The sequence below is a fragment of the Suricata suricatta genome, chromosome X, assembly GCF_006229205.1.
Source record: "Suricata suricatta isolate VVHF042 chromosome X, meerkat_22Aug2017_6uvM2_HiC, whole genome shotgun sequence".
NCBI lineage: Eukaryota > Metazoa > Chordata > Mammalia > Carnivora > Herpestidae > Suricata > Suricata suricatta.
This window is the reverse complement of record NC_043717.1, coordinates 38,417,709-38,433,861: the sequence shown is the minus strand read 5'-3', so window position 1 is coordinate 38,433,861 and position 16,153 is coordinate 38,417,709. Positions and strand designations below refer to the sequence as shown.

The following is a 16,153-nucleotide window of genomic DNA, read 5'->3' as shown; positions in this document are numbered from 1 at the left end:
GAGGTGGGGAGGGGGATGGGTTGAATAGGTGGTGGGGATTAAGGAGGGCACTTGCTGTTTTGAGCACAGATGGTTGCATGGAAGTGTTGAATCACTAAATCCTATACCTGAAAACTAAGATTATGCTCCCTGTTAACTAACTGGAATTTAAACAAAACCTTGAGAAAGAGAATTCTGAAATAGTACTTAAGACTTAATCTTTTCGCTTAAGGAGAAAATCCTTCACAAAAAAACAACAGCTAAGGAGTAAACTGTCCCTTGTTTCATACATTCACTCATGGTGGAGGAAGGCCTTCTTCCGACATAAGAGAAATAAGTTAGAAGACAGGAAAAGAGAGTAGGTCTGGGCTTACTTTAAAAATAGGGTCATGCTAAGCGAAATAAGTCAGGCAGAGAAGGATAGATACCATATGTTTGCATTCATAGGTCTAACAGGAGAGACCTGGCAGGGGACCATGGGGAGAGGAAGGGGGAAAGAGCGCGGGAAAGAGTGAGGGACACAGATCAAGGGAGACTACTGAATACTGAAAAGGAACCATGGGTTGAAGGGAAAGAGGAAGGGGGAGGGAGGGAGGGGGTGATGGTCATGGTGGGGGGCACTTGTGGGGAGAAGCACTGGGTGTTATATGGAAACCAATTTGACAATAAACTATTAAAAAAATAAATAAATAAATAGGGACATCCATAAAACAAATAGAAGAGTGGGCTCTGGTGGCCATAATCCAAATTGTAAACAAACAGGAAAACAGGAGAAAGACAGTCCTCTCCTCCACATGGGAGTATTTGTTGTTGTTGCTGCTGCTGCTGCTGTTTTGAGTGATTCAGGAAAGGAACTTCAGTAACTCAGAAAGAGAATACATTTAAGTGATTTATTCCAAACTTCTCAAACAGATTCATGCTTATGAAATCAAATGTTTCCAACGGAAAGTTTCATACGGTCATGTATGTAAAAAGTACATCATAATAGACAAGGCATGAGAATTAACTGTTCACATTTTTAGATGAACAGACAATAACCTTCCCATATACTCACTGAATATTAAACTTGCAACACAAAACGTTCTAGGTACTTAATCTCTAAAGATAGGCATGAAATATTTAAACTATAGGGAACTCAGTACATGTGTATGTTAATACTTTTAATCGGTGCTAAGGGCAAGGTGTCATTTAATAGTGGACCCAAGCTGACTAAATGACATTTAAACTTTTTTGGTGGAAATGGCATATTCACAACTCTGTATCTCACAAGTGATATTTACATCTCTTATTCAGTTCTCTTAATGACTTGTAGCAGCTTCATTTATTCTGGGGCATAAACTTCACTTGCTCTTCATAAATTTTGTGATTTCCTGGAGTAGACAGTATTTCAAATCTTATTTTCATTACAATTGGTTCTGTAGCTTAATGAGTATATGCAACAGGGTGTATTCCTTTTTTCTTTCCCTTTAGAAAGAGCAACGTAACCTTCTATAATTGCACTTTCTAGCTTTGGGGACTGATACTGATACAGAGTCACTGAAGCCAACTTACACGCAAATCATCTTTATTGCTAAAATTGAATTGACAACGTTAAGAAGAGAAAGTCACCATTGCCGCCGAATGCCCGTACGTTTCCTGTATATAACTTTGGAATTGCTGCTACTCACATAACTGTTTAGGTCTCACTCGGGTTTACACGGAAAGAGGGTCTTGCACTTAAAACAAGCCAGCAGGTAACAAGATGTAACCATTTAAACTAGAATTGTTAAATCACAATGGTTTGATGTGGCTCATATTTATAACTGTATCATGTTACTTAGTTCAAGTCCTTTCTTCAAATGCCACCATAATAACAGAGAATAAAGAGAGTTTCGAACAACTGCCACCTCTTCTTACTGCTGTTAAATGAAAGGAGAGGGGTTCCTGGGTGGCTCAGTGGGTCAGCCTGTGACTTCAGCTCAGGTCATGATCGCATGTTCCTGGGGTTGAGTCCCATGGTGAGCTCTGTGTTGGCAGCTCATAGCCTGGAGCCTGCTCCCTGGATTCTGTGTCTCCCTCACTCTTGGCCCCTTCCTGCTCTTGCTCGGTCTCTGTCTGTCTCAAAAATAAATAAAACATTTTAAAAAATTAAATGAAAGGAGAGAATACACTCGTTTAATATTATATAAGGATTATACATACAACAGCAAATAGACTATATCAATGTTTAAATCAATCTTTAGTTTTCACTTTGAAATATTACACTACTTACATGTTTCATCAGAAAGGGTTTTTGCAACCTGACCATTTCTTTCCGAAGTGCACTCCGCTCACCAACCAAAAGACGTTCCTGACTCTTCTCTAAGTCTTCCATACTCTAAAACAAAAAGCCAGTCCAGTTGCAAACCACCATTTCTCATCTTATGTTTGAAACATGCCAACATTAGATTTCAAAAGTACCGCGTGTTTAATATTCCAATGATGGCTGTTATCTATTCCAAGTTAAAAAAGAAAATCTTCTAAATGTGCACAAAACACATGTGCACAAAAACATTTGCAAAGAGAAATTTTCGTATCAGAGTCAAGTGAAATATTATTATTTTAGGAGACACAACTCTGGTAACACTTTGCTCAAAACAATGGGTCCATAGATGGTTAAGGTCAAGGTCAAAACGGACCCAAGAATGGACAAAGACCGGGGGGGTCCATATCAATGAATGCTATAATTTTGAAATCCGGTAATAAGCTTTCTAACACCAGGTAATAACACATTTCTTGTCAATAATAGTCAATGGAACATGATTTCCTTGGTGGGACTACAATGGACTGTGATGTGACCTCTTCAAAGTTATGAAGAACACAACTTATGTTGTAAATTTTGCTCTTCACCCCACAAGTGGTGAAATAGTGCATGCCTTGTAAAAAAAAAAAAAAGTACCTAGTTGAGTATTGTGGGGGAATTTAAAAATGAATACACAATCTCTTCCATAATCGAGTGACAAGAGCAAACAGAAACAGAAACGATACAAATATTTTACGATAGTTGTAGAAGTACAGCTTGTTGGGGCTGCGTAGCAGAAAAAAGGAGATTCATGCTGATTTAGTTCAACAGGTAAAGGGAAAGAAGTTAAGAAGATTCCAGGGGAAGGACATACGTGAAGCAGAGCAGTAATGCCACTCACATAACTGTTAGTAATGGTTAGTTTTAGACAAAGCATTAATCAGGAAGTGTGGGGATAAAGGAACAATGCGGCAAATGAATACACTAAAAAGGGCATCAGGCTTTGGTGAACATTTGAACATCTAAGAGTTTAGAAGGGGAAGTTCCTGACAGGCTTTCAGGAGGGAAGAAGGATGTTGCAGGAAGACAGTCCTGCAGAACTGTGAAGGAGGGAGCGATCAGCTGAGAGTTTAATAGTACAAGCAAGGTCCCGAACTAGGGCAGCAGCGGTGGGAATTCACAGAAAGAATTTCAGGTACCGCTGCAGAGGTCAATCTTGCAGAGCCTAATAATAACTGGGGGAGAGGGAAGGATAAGGACATGCAAGAGTCAAGGAAAACACTGAATTTCCAGCCCTAAGTGGTAAGGCTGGGCAATAGCCTTTAGAAGAAATAATTTCTGTTCCTTTATCAACAAACCTCCGTACCGATTCAGAAACGGTCTTCACAGAGCATTAGGGCAACACGCTCTCTCCTTGGAAACAATAGAACTGTTTTGTATATTGTAATTCTAAAATTCTTTAAAGAATTCCTGTTTTAAAATTACATCACTAGTTTCTGAACATCCCGGTTAGTTTCGAGGAGTAGCGTTTTGCCACGTATTTGAACAAGATTGTTTAAAGAACAAATCACACGATCACCTCAAAAGCTGCAGAAAAAGGATTTGACAAAATTCAACATTCTTTCATGTTACAAACTCTCAACAAACTACGTACAGAAGGAATGTGTCTCAACATAATAAAGCACACATATATAAACAATGTAAGTATAATAATATAATAACGAAATAAAGCCCGCAGCTGATGTCCTCAATGGTGAACAACTGAAAGCTTTTCTTCCAAGATCAGGAGCAAGACAAGGTTGCCCAATCTCACGACTCCTACTCAGCATAGTACCAGAAGTCCTAGCCAGAACAATTTGGCAGTAAAAGGAAATAGAAGACATCCAGACTGGAAAGGAAGAAGCAAAACGATCTCTTTTCACAGGTAACATAGCCTTATACGTAGGAAGGCCCAAAGAACCCCCCCAGCCCCCACACACAAACCTGTTAGAACTAATAAATAAATTGAGTAAAGTTGCAAGTCATGAAATCAACATGCAAATGTCAGTTGAATTTCTGTACACTAACAACGTATTACCCAAAAACGAAATTAAAAAAAAGCAACCCCTTTTACAATAGCGTCAAGAAGAGTGAAATACTTAGGAAAAAACTTAACCAGGGAGGTGAAGGACTTGTGCACTGAAAACTACAAAGCACCGATGAAAGAAATTAAAGAAGACATACATAAACGGAAATTTATCCCCTGTTCATGGGTTGGAAGACTTAATATTATTAAAATGCCCATACCACAGAGAGCAATCTACAGATTCAATGTTATCTCCACCAAAACCCCAGTGCTATTTTCCCCCCAGAAATAGACAAAGCATTCCTACGATTCATGTGGATCCACAAAGGACCATGAATTGCCAAAGCGATCCCAAGAAAGAACAACCGCAACAACAACAACCTGGAGGCATCACACTTCTTGATTTGAAGAATATATTACAAATCTGCAGTAATAAAAACAGTACGACACTAGCATAAAAAGAGAAGTATAGGCCAATGGAACAGAACAGTGAGCCCAGAAATAAACTGTCACATGTACAATCAACTGATTCTAGACAAGGAAGCCAAGAACACAAAGTGGGGAAAAGATAGGATCTTCAAAATGAATGAAGCTGGGAAAACCTGATAGCCACATACATGCAAAAGAACAAACGAGGGTAAGGTGTCATGTTAAGTGCTCTTCCGACATTAAAAACAACAGCAAGAGCAGCACCCTGACCAAAAACAGAAGGGCGATGTACAGGATTCCATCCACCCCTAAACGAGTATGTATCAGCATGAAGAGAAGGTCCACGTCACTGAGGATAATTTGCTAATGTGAAAATGTGACAGACGGCAACCTTAAGTTCACAAGCTGAACTGAGCCTTCCTCTGGCTTTGTTTTCCCCGTTCTCTTATACATCTGTGCCGTCTCTTGCAATTATACAATCATACGTTGGCATATAAGGGCCACCTTTAGTCACTTTAATAATTCTGAAAGCAAATATGCCATGAAATGCTTATAAAGTACAATTGAAAATAAACATATTCACTACAGGGGCGCCTGGTGGCCCAGTCGGTTAAGGGGCCGATTCCCTGACTCGGGTCAGAATCTCACGGTTCGTGGGTTGGAGCCCCGCATCGGGCTCTGTGCCAACAGCTCGGAGCCTGGAGCTTGCTTCGGATTCTGTGTCTCCCTCTCTCTCTGCCCCTCCCCCTGCTTGTGCTCTGTCACTCACGCTCCTCCCTCTCCCTCTCTCTCAAAAATAAACATTACAAACATTTTTTAAATTCGTTACAATTGGCTACTTTCTGTTGAAGAAACACTGGCAGTATCAAGAAAAGTAAATGACACTGAGAAATGATGTAAAGACGTTCTACTTTCAGACTATATATTGATCACTACTGTGCTAAGAGAAACTGATTCTGGAACAAAGAGCCATGATTAAATTGTTAAAAAACGGTCAGTTTCATGCACGATACGTGTATTTCTTGGTGAAATTCCCAATCTACCATTCCCTGTTTTGAATAACCCACCCCAAACCATTAAGGAATCTGAAAAGTAAAGGTACACTTAGCACGTAATGTTACATCCGAACAATGAGTTCAAAATGGAAAATGCCTAATTAGCTTCAATTTATTTTATTTTAAAAAGTTTTTTAATGTTTATTTATTTTTGAGAGAAAGAGCACACACGAGTAGGGGAAGGGCAGAAAGAGAGGGAGACACAGAATCTGAAGCAGGCTCCAGGCTCCGAGCTGTCAGCACAGAGCCCGATGCGGGGCTCGAACCCACGAACTGTAAGATCATGACCTGAGCCAAAGTCGGACGCTTAACCGACTGAGCCAACCAGGTACCCCAAATTTCAATTACTTTTAAAGGTATAACCAAAATGTTTTTAACATGCAGTAAGAAAGAAAAACAACCATTTCCAACTTCCATATATGTAGGATATTTTACAAGAATATACTGTGTTACTAAATTCAACAGACCTTTAAGAATTGCTCACGCAGCTCATTAAGTGCTTGCATTTTCTTCCTGTGAACAATTTGATAGTGTGGCAAAAGTTCTTGTTGCAGTTGAAGTATACTCTACAAACATAAAAGAAAAAGGCTGTGATGACCATTTCGGTAAAATTTAAAAGTCAACAAAAAAGGCCTACTTGAAAGGAATCGTTTTTAAATAAATAGCTTGAATGTCGTCCTTTTATCAAATATTATGACCTAGTTTACATTATTTGTGTTCACCAGTAGTATACAAAACACGACAATGATCTTATCTGCCAGTCGCTGGGTAGGAAACTCCCCGTCTTAACAATATTCAAAGCATGCATCTTATTCTTGTTGATGTCACAATCCGCACGCGTGATCCTTCCAGGACTGCTGGTCTTCCTATTCTTCCACCAGCGAGCATGTTATCCTTCTCCTTAGCCACTCACTTACAGAGTCATACCTTCGATTTTGGCAGCCCAATAACCAAAGCATCTACATGATGTTAATCGTAGCAAAGACTTATAGGGGAACTATGTATGGACACTCTTCTGAATCCTTTCAAATAAGCTTACTAGAGAGGAGCTCATTTATATCCTAAAACAAAAACAGAAGCAGAAGTACCTTTGTTTTACCCCCTGTCACAGATGAGGAAACTGAGGCTCAGAGAAAAGCAATCTGTCCCTGTAATCACGGCTTAGCAGCTGGAAAATCAGCACTGGATCCCAAACATGATTCTTGTTTCAGTGTCTAGGCTCTTGACCAGTGTACTACAGTTTCTCCGTTTGCTCCAACATTCAACCTCTAGCTCCCTCTGTCTGCAGCTGACTCCCTTTCACGCTACAGCCCTCTACCCCCTCAGGATCCTACATCCGCTGAATGGAACACTTTTCACCTGTCCCGTCTCGACCCTGGGTCCTCATTTTCCTCCATTCCAGCTAAATCCATGATCAATGGTTATACCTATGCCCTTGCTTCTTTTTATACCTTGTCCCTTTCTCACTCTATCCACGTGCACCGCTAAACCTCAACCCCGGGAAACCCAACTCCCCAGCTGCTCAGCCACAATCACGAGGACCAGTCTCATAGAAACTTGTGATTGCTGTGACACGGACCCACGTTGGACCGTAATGCTGCTGGGCAATGGCATTTCCCTTGTCTGGCCACTGGCCCCCTCTCAGGCGACAATCCCAGGCCTTGTCCTCTGCCCTCAAAAGGCAACATCCCCTCCACCACGCTTACTCCTAAATGTGATACGGGCCAGTCCATTAAGAGTGAACCATGGCCTGACCTCAACAACTCATTCAGGAATGAGCCAATGACTGGAACTAGATTATCGAGAGCACTCCAGGGGACTTTTGTGCCAGGCCTGTGGAGAAAGGTTATCTCGGTCCAGGGGGCTTAGTAACCTGGCAGTGAATCTGAGGTTGTAAGATGCTATCGTGCTGGCCCCATGGAGCGAGCCAACTAGGAGACGGAGACAGAGCCCAGGCGGCACTGCCTCAGCAAGCTTTTCCCAGACGCCTCCACCTGTACCGGGAGCAAAACTCCCTTTGGCTTCTTCAAATAAACCCAGACATCCTTCTTTTGCGCTCTGGCAAATGTCTGTCACTTGGAATTGCAAGAATCCCAACCAACGGAGGATGTTAAGACCAAGGGCTTCCGTGAGTAGGATGTGTGCCTGCACTTCTCTGATTTTTCTGTCATCAGGGCCCAACCACATGGCCAGCAGCGGAAACAGGACTCTGGCTTAAATCTACAGGTCAGAGATGTGTCCAGGCCGCCACTCCTACTTGAGATTTGGTAACGACACATTAATTACACAGCTAAGCCTGATACCAACAGCTAGTATTTCTTCTTCTTTCTTGATTTTCTTCATATTCACATTCCACTCTTGAAACAAAGTTAGAAACTGCTGAGAATATTCATGATAAAGCTTCTTCCTGTAAAACATAATAAGGAATAGTGTCATGCTTCATATCACTAGGAAAAAAGTAAACTCCCTCAAAATCAAATCGATGGGGCATAAATTATACTATAAAGGGAGAAGGGAATGGTCACAGCTGAAATTTTCTGGTGGAAAACAGGAAAACAAAATGGATGACTTACTCTCACTCCTAAAGGTCTGAGAGGGATGCTATTTCATATGCTTTAGCTCTTGAAAACTGAGGAAGATTTACTGCATTATAAATTTTCCAGACAAATGCATCTTATCTACATCGATTTTCTTTTCCTGTTTCATTCATTTGCTGAATAACATATAGGTTGTGAAATGATAAATAGCTTCAACGAGGGTACCACACCCACTTCTAATATAACCTTCCCAAACAATAACATTTCCTTTTCCCTCCCTGTGACACAACTGTTTGTACAGAAGAACAGTGGACCCAATAGAGATAAGTTTAAAAATTAGTAAAACATAAGGTGAACCTTTTCTCCATAATTAAATACAGCTATCACAAGACATTTGTCTCTTATTCAGCTGGCATACTCTAAGAATGAATATGATGCTTTTTCCATTTTAGGTGAGAGAGAGGAAGGGTGGGAGGGAGGGAGAGGGAGAGAGGGGTGTGTAGGGAGGCATGGAGGGAAGGGGAGAGAGAGAATATTAAGCCGGCTCCACGCCTAGCTCGGAGCCAGATGCGGGACTTGATCTCACAACCATGAGATCGTGACGATGACCTGAGCCGAAATCAAGAGTCAGCCACTTAACCGACGGAGCCACTCAGGCACCCCTATATTTTTTTTCTTATACTAAGAAAGCTCAGTTGTCACTTGGAAGGAACAAAAAGGGTTATCTTTACTGACCTCTAGATAATACGTCTCCTTTCAGTTAAGGTGTGAACTCATAGGACTAAAGGAACCATCTGCTTAGATAAAACTCAAGCCAAACTTATTTCAATAGAGATGTCTGACAAAGAGAGGATAGCAGTACTGTTTTCGAATCACTTCGTAATCACACATGCTAAGAAATGACACCCAGCTTCTGGCTCCAAAAACCGACAGTGTTTACCTTTGCTCATTCTGGGCTATCCAAACTTCATCAATTTTCTGATTAACGTTTTCAATGGAAGCACTGGTCTCCATCATGACTCTTTCCCTCTTTTCCTCAAGCATCTTTCTCATGTCATCTATCCGGAACACATATATTTACTAACATTAACGTTGAAAATCATTTTGTCCTGCTTACTCAAGACAATGTAGGCAACGTTGGTTCAGCAGTGTTGGAAAGACAAGCAGCATTTTTTAAAAAGGCCTCACGTCAAAGGTCAAGATTATTTGCTTCTTTTTTTTTTTTTCTGTGAAATCTTTCAGTTCCTAGTATCTCAATTCTAATTTTTATGGCTGCACGCCGTTTTGTTTTTTAACTTATCCTTGAGAAAGAACTAATAAACAAAAGTTTCTATCTCCCAAAGTGGGCAAAAAATAAAATAAATAAAGGGTTTCCATCACAGCTTTAGTTTTCTCATGAAAAGGCAGTGATAGAAGCTAGTCGTTAGTAATTTATAAAATATCCTCCAAATGAAAGGACTCGTTCAGGTGGATTGTTGTTAGGAGTCAATATAGAAAACACACCTTCTTGTTCTATCTTAAAAGTCTCCAGAAGGGATACAAATAAATAAATGAAAAGAGACAAAAGGAGTTTTTGTGGGTTTTTAAAAAATTTATCTAGTCAATGAGGATTTTACGTATGTTTGAGTTAAACACAAAAGACCATGGGGAGTTTAAGGAAAGAAAAGTATTTATTCAAAAACACTTCCTAAACACGTTTTTTAAAAAATAAAACGTGTGAAAATAAATGGGAGAGTTTGACATCATTTTTAAAAAGCAGCTTTGCAATTTGTGAAATTTTTAATAGTTCAAAAAATGCTTTCCTGAGCATTCGATTGGATGTTATGGATCTGCCATCAAGAGTTATTTCCAGGGATTCTGAAAAGGCGCGCTGTTATGGAAATATTTTCTATATCCAGTTTACCATGCGCAAAAATCAATTCATGGGACAGCTCACAAACTGAGAACCTTGACACCACCAAATAGAGCAAAACTTTCAAAACATACCTGCCTGTAGGACTGATGCCGAGAGAGGACTCTAAAATTGACTCGGACTCTTTGCTGAGAGTCTCGTCCTGGAACCCAGTTCATGTAAGCGACATCTGACAGAACAACTAAAAACTCTGAAGTTTCTTGGTTCTGGTCACACACTGCTAGCATGCTAGCGAGGCGGTCTTTCGTTTCCCACCGCACAGTTTATTAATATCAATATCACAGTTGAGACTTATTTTACAGGCAACAGTTTAAACTTCTACACCAAAGAAAAGAAGGAGGAAACTCCAGGAAAATATCTACCATGAGAAACTTAAAGATGGATATCCAAAACCGATTTATCACTTACTCTGGGACACCAAGTGGAAGAGAGATTACTTCATGCAAATTCTTGTAACATCCCCAGAGTCCATCAAATGTACCCGAGTATAAAATAAAAAGCATCACTCTCACCTCACCACTGACAGCACGAGTCTCTCCACATCCACAATGAAAAGGGAAACTAAGGAAATCTATGAAGCCAAATCATACTAAACACTTAGGGAAAACCCTGGATCTGAGAACGAGGCATTAAATAACAGTCTTGCTGTCCAGTGATTACCGTTTCTGGTTAACATGGGTTATGGGGCTGAAAGCAATTTACTTTCACTGAAATAGCTCCCGAATCGTACCTTTAAATTCTTCCAACGTATTCTGTAGTTCATTCCTGTAAAGAAATTACATTAAGTATTTAGCTAAGGGTACCTAAAGCACCATGCTTGTTTTGCATAAAATAGATCATGCCAACTGCTTTGGACACAATACTTGTTACCCGAGCCAATCTTTATTTTTCTTCAGGCACCTTACGGGTCAGGCAGAACTGCTTTACACACATTACCTCCAATCTGTCTCAAATGCTTCTTCAAAAAAACTGCTTCCCCCGGGGCTATCCGGTATTGGATGGTTTCCTGCATTGAAATAAAAGTGGAAAGCATCTTAAAAGGAAGTACGGTGTTCTGATCAGTTTTCAGGGAGCGGCAGCCTCCCCGTGGAGTCTTTCAGGCCTCTTGGGAGCAAAAGTCATTAGACAGACATACGGAAGGAAGGAAGCACGTATGGGCAAGGTCAGAGGAAACTGGAGCAGGGACGAGGACCGTGCTCTGGAGACAGTGCTGCAAACCTTCCCGGGCTCAGGCCAGAGCACACCAGCCAGCACGCGGGAGGCGTGTCAGAAAGAGCAACTGCGAGCGAGCAGAAGCGCTGCCGTGTCAGCTTCTGTAATCCGGGTCTGGGACTGGACGATCGAGCGCGCAACCTCCGGTACATGAAACCACTTTACACACACACACGTGTTTTCCTGTTGCCGAGGCCGAGGCCTCAGAAGCAGCGACGTGCCCCGCGTGTGGTATGGACAAGCGCTGCCTCTGCAAAGGTGTCAGATGGACTGTACCTTCAGGAACAGGCTCCGGCCCACTCAGCTCTCTGCTCTCCTGTCTCCTCCCAGAGTCATCGGCTGCCTTGCCTGCAGCCTCGACCGGGGACCCCGCATCTCTCCTCGGGGCCTTGCTCCCAGGGGACGCCATCCCAACGTGTCTTCCCAGGTACAGAGGGCGCTCCTGCACCTTGTGAGCGCGAACACGCGCGAAAGAAATGGGGACACGGTCAGTGAGCGATGCCGGGCAAGGGTCCTCTGCGCAGATCAGAGCGTGCGCGTCCTCGTGTCCCTTGTTGGGCCAGGCGGGGACAAAGACGGCGGGGACAGCGGGCCTCTGCTCCCAAGGCTGTGAGTCCTCCCCCTGACTGTGACCCGCCCCGGGACGCCTGAGCGTCAGGACCTCTGCCAGATTCTTGCCCCTGTGTTGGCACAGCGGCCGTCCGCGCTCCTCGGTCCCCGAGGGACAACGTGCCGGTCTGGAGGCCCAGCCATGGCCGGGACCAAACGAAGTGTCCCCTCCGAATGGATGGGGAATAGACCGTTCTGCGCCTGTCCGGGGACAGCCAGGGCAGGGGGCTCCTCGACATGCCATCTGGACCCCAGGACAGCCAGGCTGGTCTGCAGGGCGGCCGGCCGGGCAGGGAGGACAGATGCAGAAGCCACCTCCCCACCAGACATGGCCCTCTCTGGAAGAAGGGAATGTCGGACCCGCTTCCCAGCCTGCTAGCCCCGCCAGCCCTGCCCTCCAGAGCCTCGTCTGTCCTGTCCTCGTCCTGTCATGTCCCGTCAGAGCCCCGGAACACTCCGTGTGGTCAGTACCCCAGAGGTCAGCCAAGCCGCTGCCGCCCCACACACTGTTCCCCGCACGTCTGAAAACACGATCCCCGCCCCCCCCCCACCTTCCATGGCCACATATGGCCAGGGAGCCCGCCTCCCGTCCCGCCTGGCCTTCCTGAGGGTCCCTCTGCCCCACCCCCATCCTCTCGTCCCACCCCCATCCCTCCACTAGCACAGCGACCTCCACAGGGGGTCCTCTGCGACGCTCCTCTGAGGGCCTCAAAATGGCGATGGTCTGGCCTGTGGCGCCTGGGCAGGAGCGTCGCTGATTGGGTGGCTAAGCGCACGTGCTGGGGGCGGCACCTTGGCCGAGACACGCCCTCTGGAGGGACCGCCCTTCCGGCCTCCCTGCCTAGGGTTCTAGTTCTACCGCCCAAGGAGGTTTCACAGGCGGTCTTCCTGGGAAATCACAAAACGATACCAGAGTGTGGAACCGGTGCTCAAGCCCCCGCCTTCCCAATGTGGAGGAATTTAAGACATTATGCTGCGTGAAATATGCTAGTCACAGAAGGATAAATGGTGTATGTATGCGGTCCCCAAATTCATAGAGAAACGGAGCAAAGTGGTGGTCGCCAGGGGTTGGGAGGAGGAGGAAATGGGCAATAGGTGTTACATGGGTACAGAGTTTCAGCTCAGAAAGATGAACAAGTTTTAGAGATGGATGGCAGCGATGGTTGTACAATAGGAATGTACTTAATGCCACTGAGCTGTACATCTGTAAAGGGCTGAACAGGTACGGTCTGCATTGTTTCTACGTTGTTGCAATAAAAAGGCAGAGGGAAACACTGCTGTGAAGATTGATGTCTAGTCCTACAGAATTGTAAGCAAGTCATCTTACCCAGTTGAAGAAAGGTCGTTACACCCCCCTAGATAAGTGTCACAGGAAAGGAAATTGCATTGGCCAGTGAGCATAAGAGAGAGAGCTCATTCTTCTTAGTATGGGTGAAATGCTAAAGAGGATTACCACCACCAATGCCGCCACCACCACAAATGCCGCCACCACCACCCCCACCGCTCCCAGCCTCCCCCCCCAACCCCTACCTCCACTCAGTTGTAATCTGATTATACCCAGTATTGGAACAATCAGAACCCAACGTGCTGGTGGAGTCATACACGTTGGAAATAATTTGGCCTACGGTAGACTCAGCTAGCCTATGAGCTAGGAATAGGTCATTAACTGCTTTAACCTCTTTGACTCCTTTCAACGCTGCAAAACCTGATGCACGCATGCCAGGCATTAGAATACTTCTAGCATCACTGCTTTTTAGGGCTCCAAAGTGGAAAGTATCCCCGTGTCGATGGACGGGGAAATGGGTGAACGGATTGAGGAGTGGTTCTGCAATGGTGTGTGCTACCGCAGGCAAAATGAAAGCACTGTGCCCCCACGGAATAGTATGGACTGTTAGGACAAAATGTTGCGGGAGGAAGTATGTGGTGGAATACTACGCAGAAGGCAATACAATTTATCGTAAACCCAGGCAACGCACCAGGAGGCAAGGGTATTCAAGGACACACTCACGGGTCTTCCACAAAACCAAACAAAACCAAAAGACCAAGAAAAAGGAGGGGGTGGTTTACACGGAACACTCAGGAGGAGGGATGGCCCTTCCTCTGCAAGCGAAAGCAGTGGGTGGAAAGGGTCCCAGGAGGAGACGGAGTAGGACCTGTTCAATTCCCGTACAACGGGAAGGCGGAAGCTTGAGCACTTGTTCCATACTCGTTCTGGGTGTCATTTTGTGATTTCCCAGGAAGATGGCCTGTGAAACGTCCTAGGGCGGTAAAACTGGAAACCCGAAGCCCGGGCCTCCACCCTTGGCAAGGACGCCTGGACGGCAGTCCCTCCAGGGGGTGTGTGTCTGCCAAGGAGCCGCCCACAGCACGTGCGCCTAGCCAACCAATCAGGCACCGCTGGGCAGTTGGTTGCCGTCACAATACCCTTAGTGGAGCGTCGAAGAAGACTCGGTGTGGAGGTCACTCTGCAGGTAGAGGGATGGGGAGGGGGGGACAGAGAGACAGAGGATGGGGATGGGGCCTAGGGCCCCTCAGGGAGGCCAGGCGGGTTGGGAGGTGGGCCCCGTGGCCCTGTGTCACCATGGAAGGTGGGGGGCCAGGATCGTGTCGTCAGACGTGAGGGGTCCAGGGTGTGGTGTGGTAGCGGCTTGGCTGATTTCTGAGGTGATGTCTCCGTGGAGTCCTCGGGTGTTGGGACGGTACACAGGGCAAGACAGTAGAGGACAGGACAGGGGCGAGACCCCCGAGGGCAATGTGGGGCAGGGTTGATTTCTCTGGTGATGTCAGAGCCTCTGGGGCTCCATCAGGACAGGACGGGACAGGACAGGATAAAGCCCCTGAGGGCAGTGTACGATGGTGGCGGTTGGGCTGTCCTCTGAAGTGATTTCTGCATGTAGTCCCGCTTTGGGACGGGGGGAGTGGTGATCCAATCATCTGTTAATGGACACTTAGGTTGTTTCCAGTTTGTGAAATTGGTGTATGAGCACCGGTACACATGTATCTTTCTGACACTCTGTATCTGTTTGAGTCACTCCTTTCCCATCTTTTGGGTATATACCAGCAATGGAATTGATAGTTCTATTGTTTGGTTTTTGAGGTTTTTCCGTACGTTTTCCACAGTGTTTGGACCCGTTTACAGTCACGGCAACGGTGCGGAATTGTTCCTGTTTCTCCACGTCCATGCCAACACTTGTTGTTCCGGGTTTTTTGTCTTTGTTTTGTTCTTGTATTTTGTTTGCTTGATAACAGGCATCCAAATGAGTGTGAAGTGCTATCTCCCTGTGGTTTTCATTTGCATTTCGGTAATGATTAGTTATGTTGAGCCTCTTTTTGTGTGCTTATTGCCATCTGTATACTTTCTTTGGAGAAACGTCCGTTCCTGTCCTTTGACAGTTTTTTAATCAGACGTTTGTTGCTGTAGTTGCGGCGGTGGTCGTGGTTGACTTGTAGGACCTCCTTATATGTTCAGCATTTTAATCTCTTATCAGAGAGAATATTTGCAATTATTTTTATCCATTCAGGGGGTGCCCGGACGCTCTGTTGATGCCCAAATGTTTTAAATTTTGATGTTGTCCAATTCGTATTTGTTTTCTTGCCTCCTGGGCCTTTTCAGATAAAACTGTCTGAACCCTAAGGTCATAAACGTTTTCTCCTATGTTCTTTTAGATGTTTTAAGGCGTGATCTTGCGTTATTTTAGTCTTTGATCATGTTGAATTGATCTTTGTGCTTGCTGTCAGGTAGTGACCTAACTGCCTTTTTCCTGCCACGGGAAGATCACTGTACCAGCCTCATTTACTGAACGGCACACACTTTCCCCCCTATCAGCTATCGCATGTCTTTCATATGTCACGTTCTGCTCTGTCCCTGATTCTGCTTCTCTATCCTGTTCCACCAGTCATTTCCTTGATCCTGTGCCAAAACCACAGCTTGTAGTAGAACGAAGACTCTAAGTCAGGTCTGTCTGACTCCGAATCCTCAGATAGTAGCTGACACCAGGATGCCTAAGATCCTCCAATGATTCCTCAGAGCCTCCACAACAGGGGCCACCCTACATCCGAAGACCCTTAGCATCTTGACTCGTTTAACTCCCCTTT

The 16,153-nt window shown here is 44.6% G+C and overlaps 1 protein-coding gene across 1 annotated transcript; it reads right to left on the bottom strand.

Moving 5' to 3' along the window:
• Window positions 1–855: 855 nt before the first annotated feature.
• On the bottom strand, window positions 856–12,745 carry LOC115283733 (synaptonemal complex protein 3-like). Its single transcript, XM_029930072.1, has 9 exons — window positions 12,729–12,745; window positions 11,726–11,897; window positions 11,174–11,243; window positions 10,968–11,002; window positions 9,266–9,383; window positions 8,096–8,195; window positions 6,256–6,354; window positions 2,231–2,335; window positions 856–2,073 (listed from the first exon to the last, which is right to left on the bottom strand). The coding sequence occupies exons 2-9, from the start codon at window positions 11,856–11,858 to the stop codon at window positions 1,933–1,935; spliced, it is 801 nt and encodes a 266-aa protein (XP_029785932.1). The 5' UTR covers window positions 11,859–11,897; window positions 12,729–12,745; the 3' UTR covers window positions 856–1,932.
• Between the last annotated feature and the right edge of the window lie 3,408 nt (window positions 12,746–16,153).

What these genes read in the sequence shown, in the direction of transcription:
- LOC115283733 (XM_029930072.1), bottom strand. Translation starts at nt 11,858, where the DNA reads ATGGCGTCCCCTGGGAGCAAGGCCCCGAGGAGAGATGCGGGGTCCCCG. An exon ending in TACGTTGGAAGAATTTAAAG is followed by an intron (nt 9,384 to 10,967) that starts GTACGATTCGGG and finishes TGTTCCGGATAG; the next exon opens with ATGACATGAGAAAGATGCTT. An exon ending in ATAGCCCAGAATGAGCAAAG is followed by an intron (nt 8,196 to 9,265) that starts GTAAACACTGTC and finishes TATGTTTTACAG; the next exon opens with GAAGAAGCTTTATCATGAAT.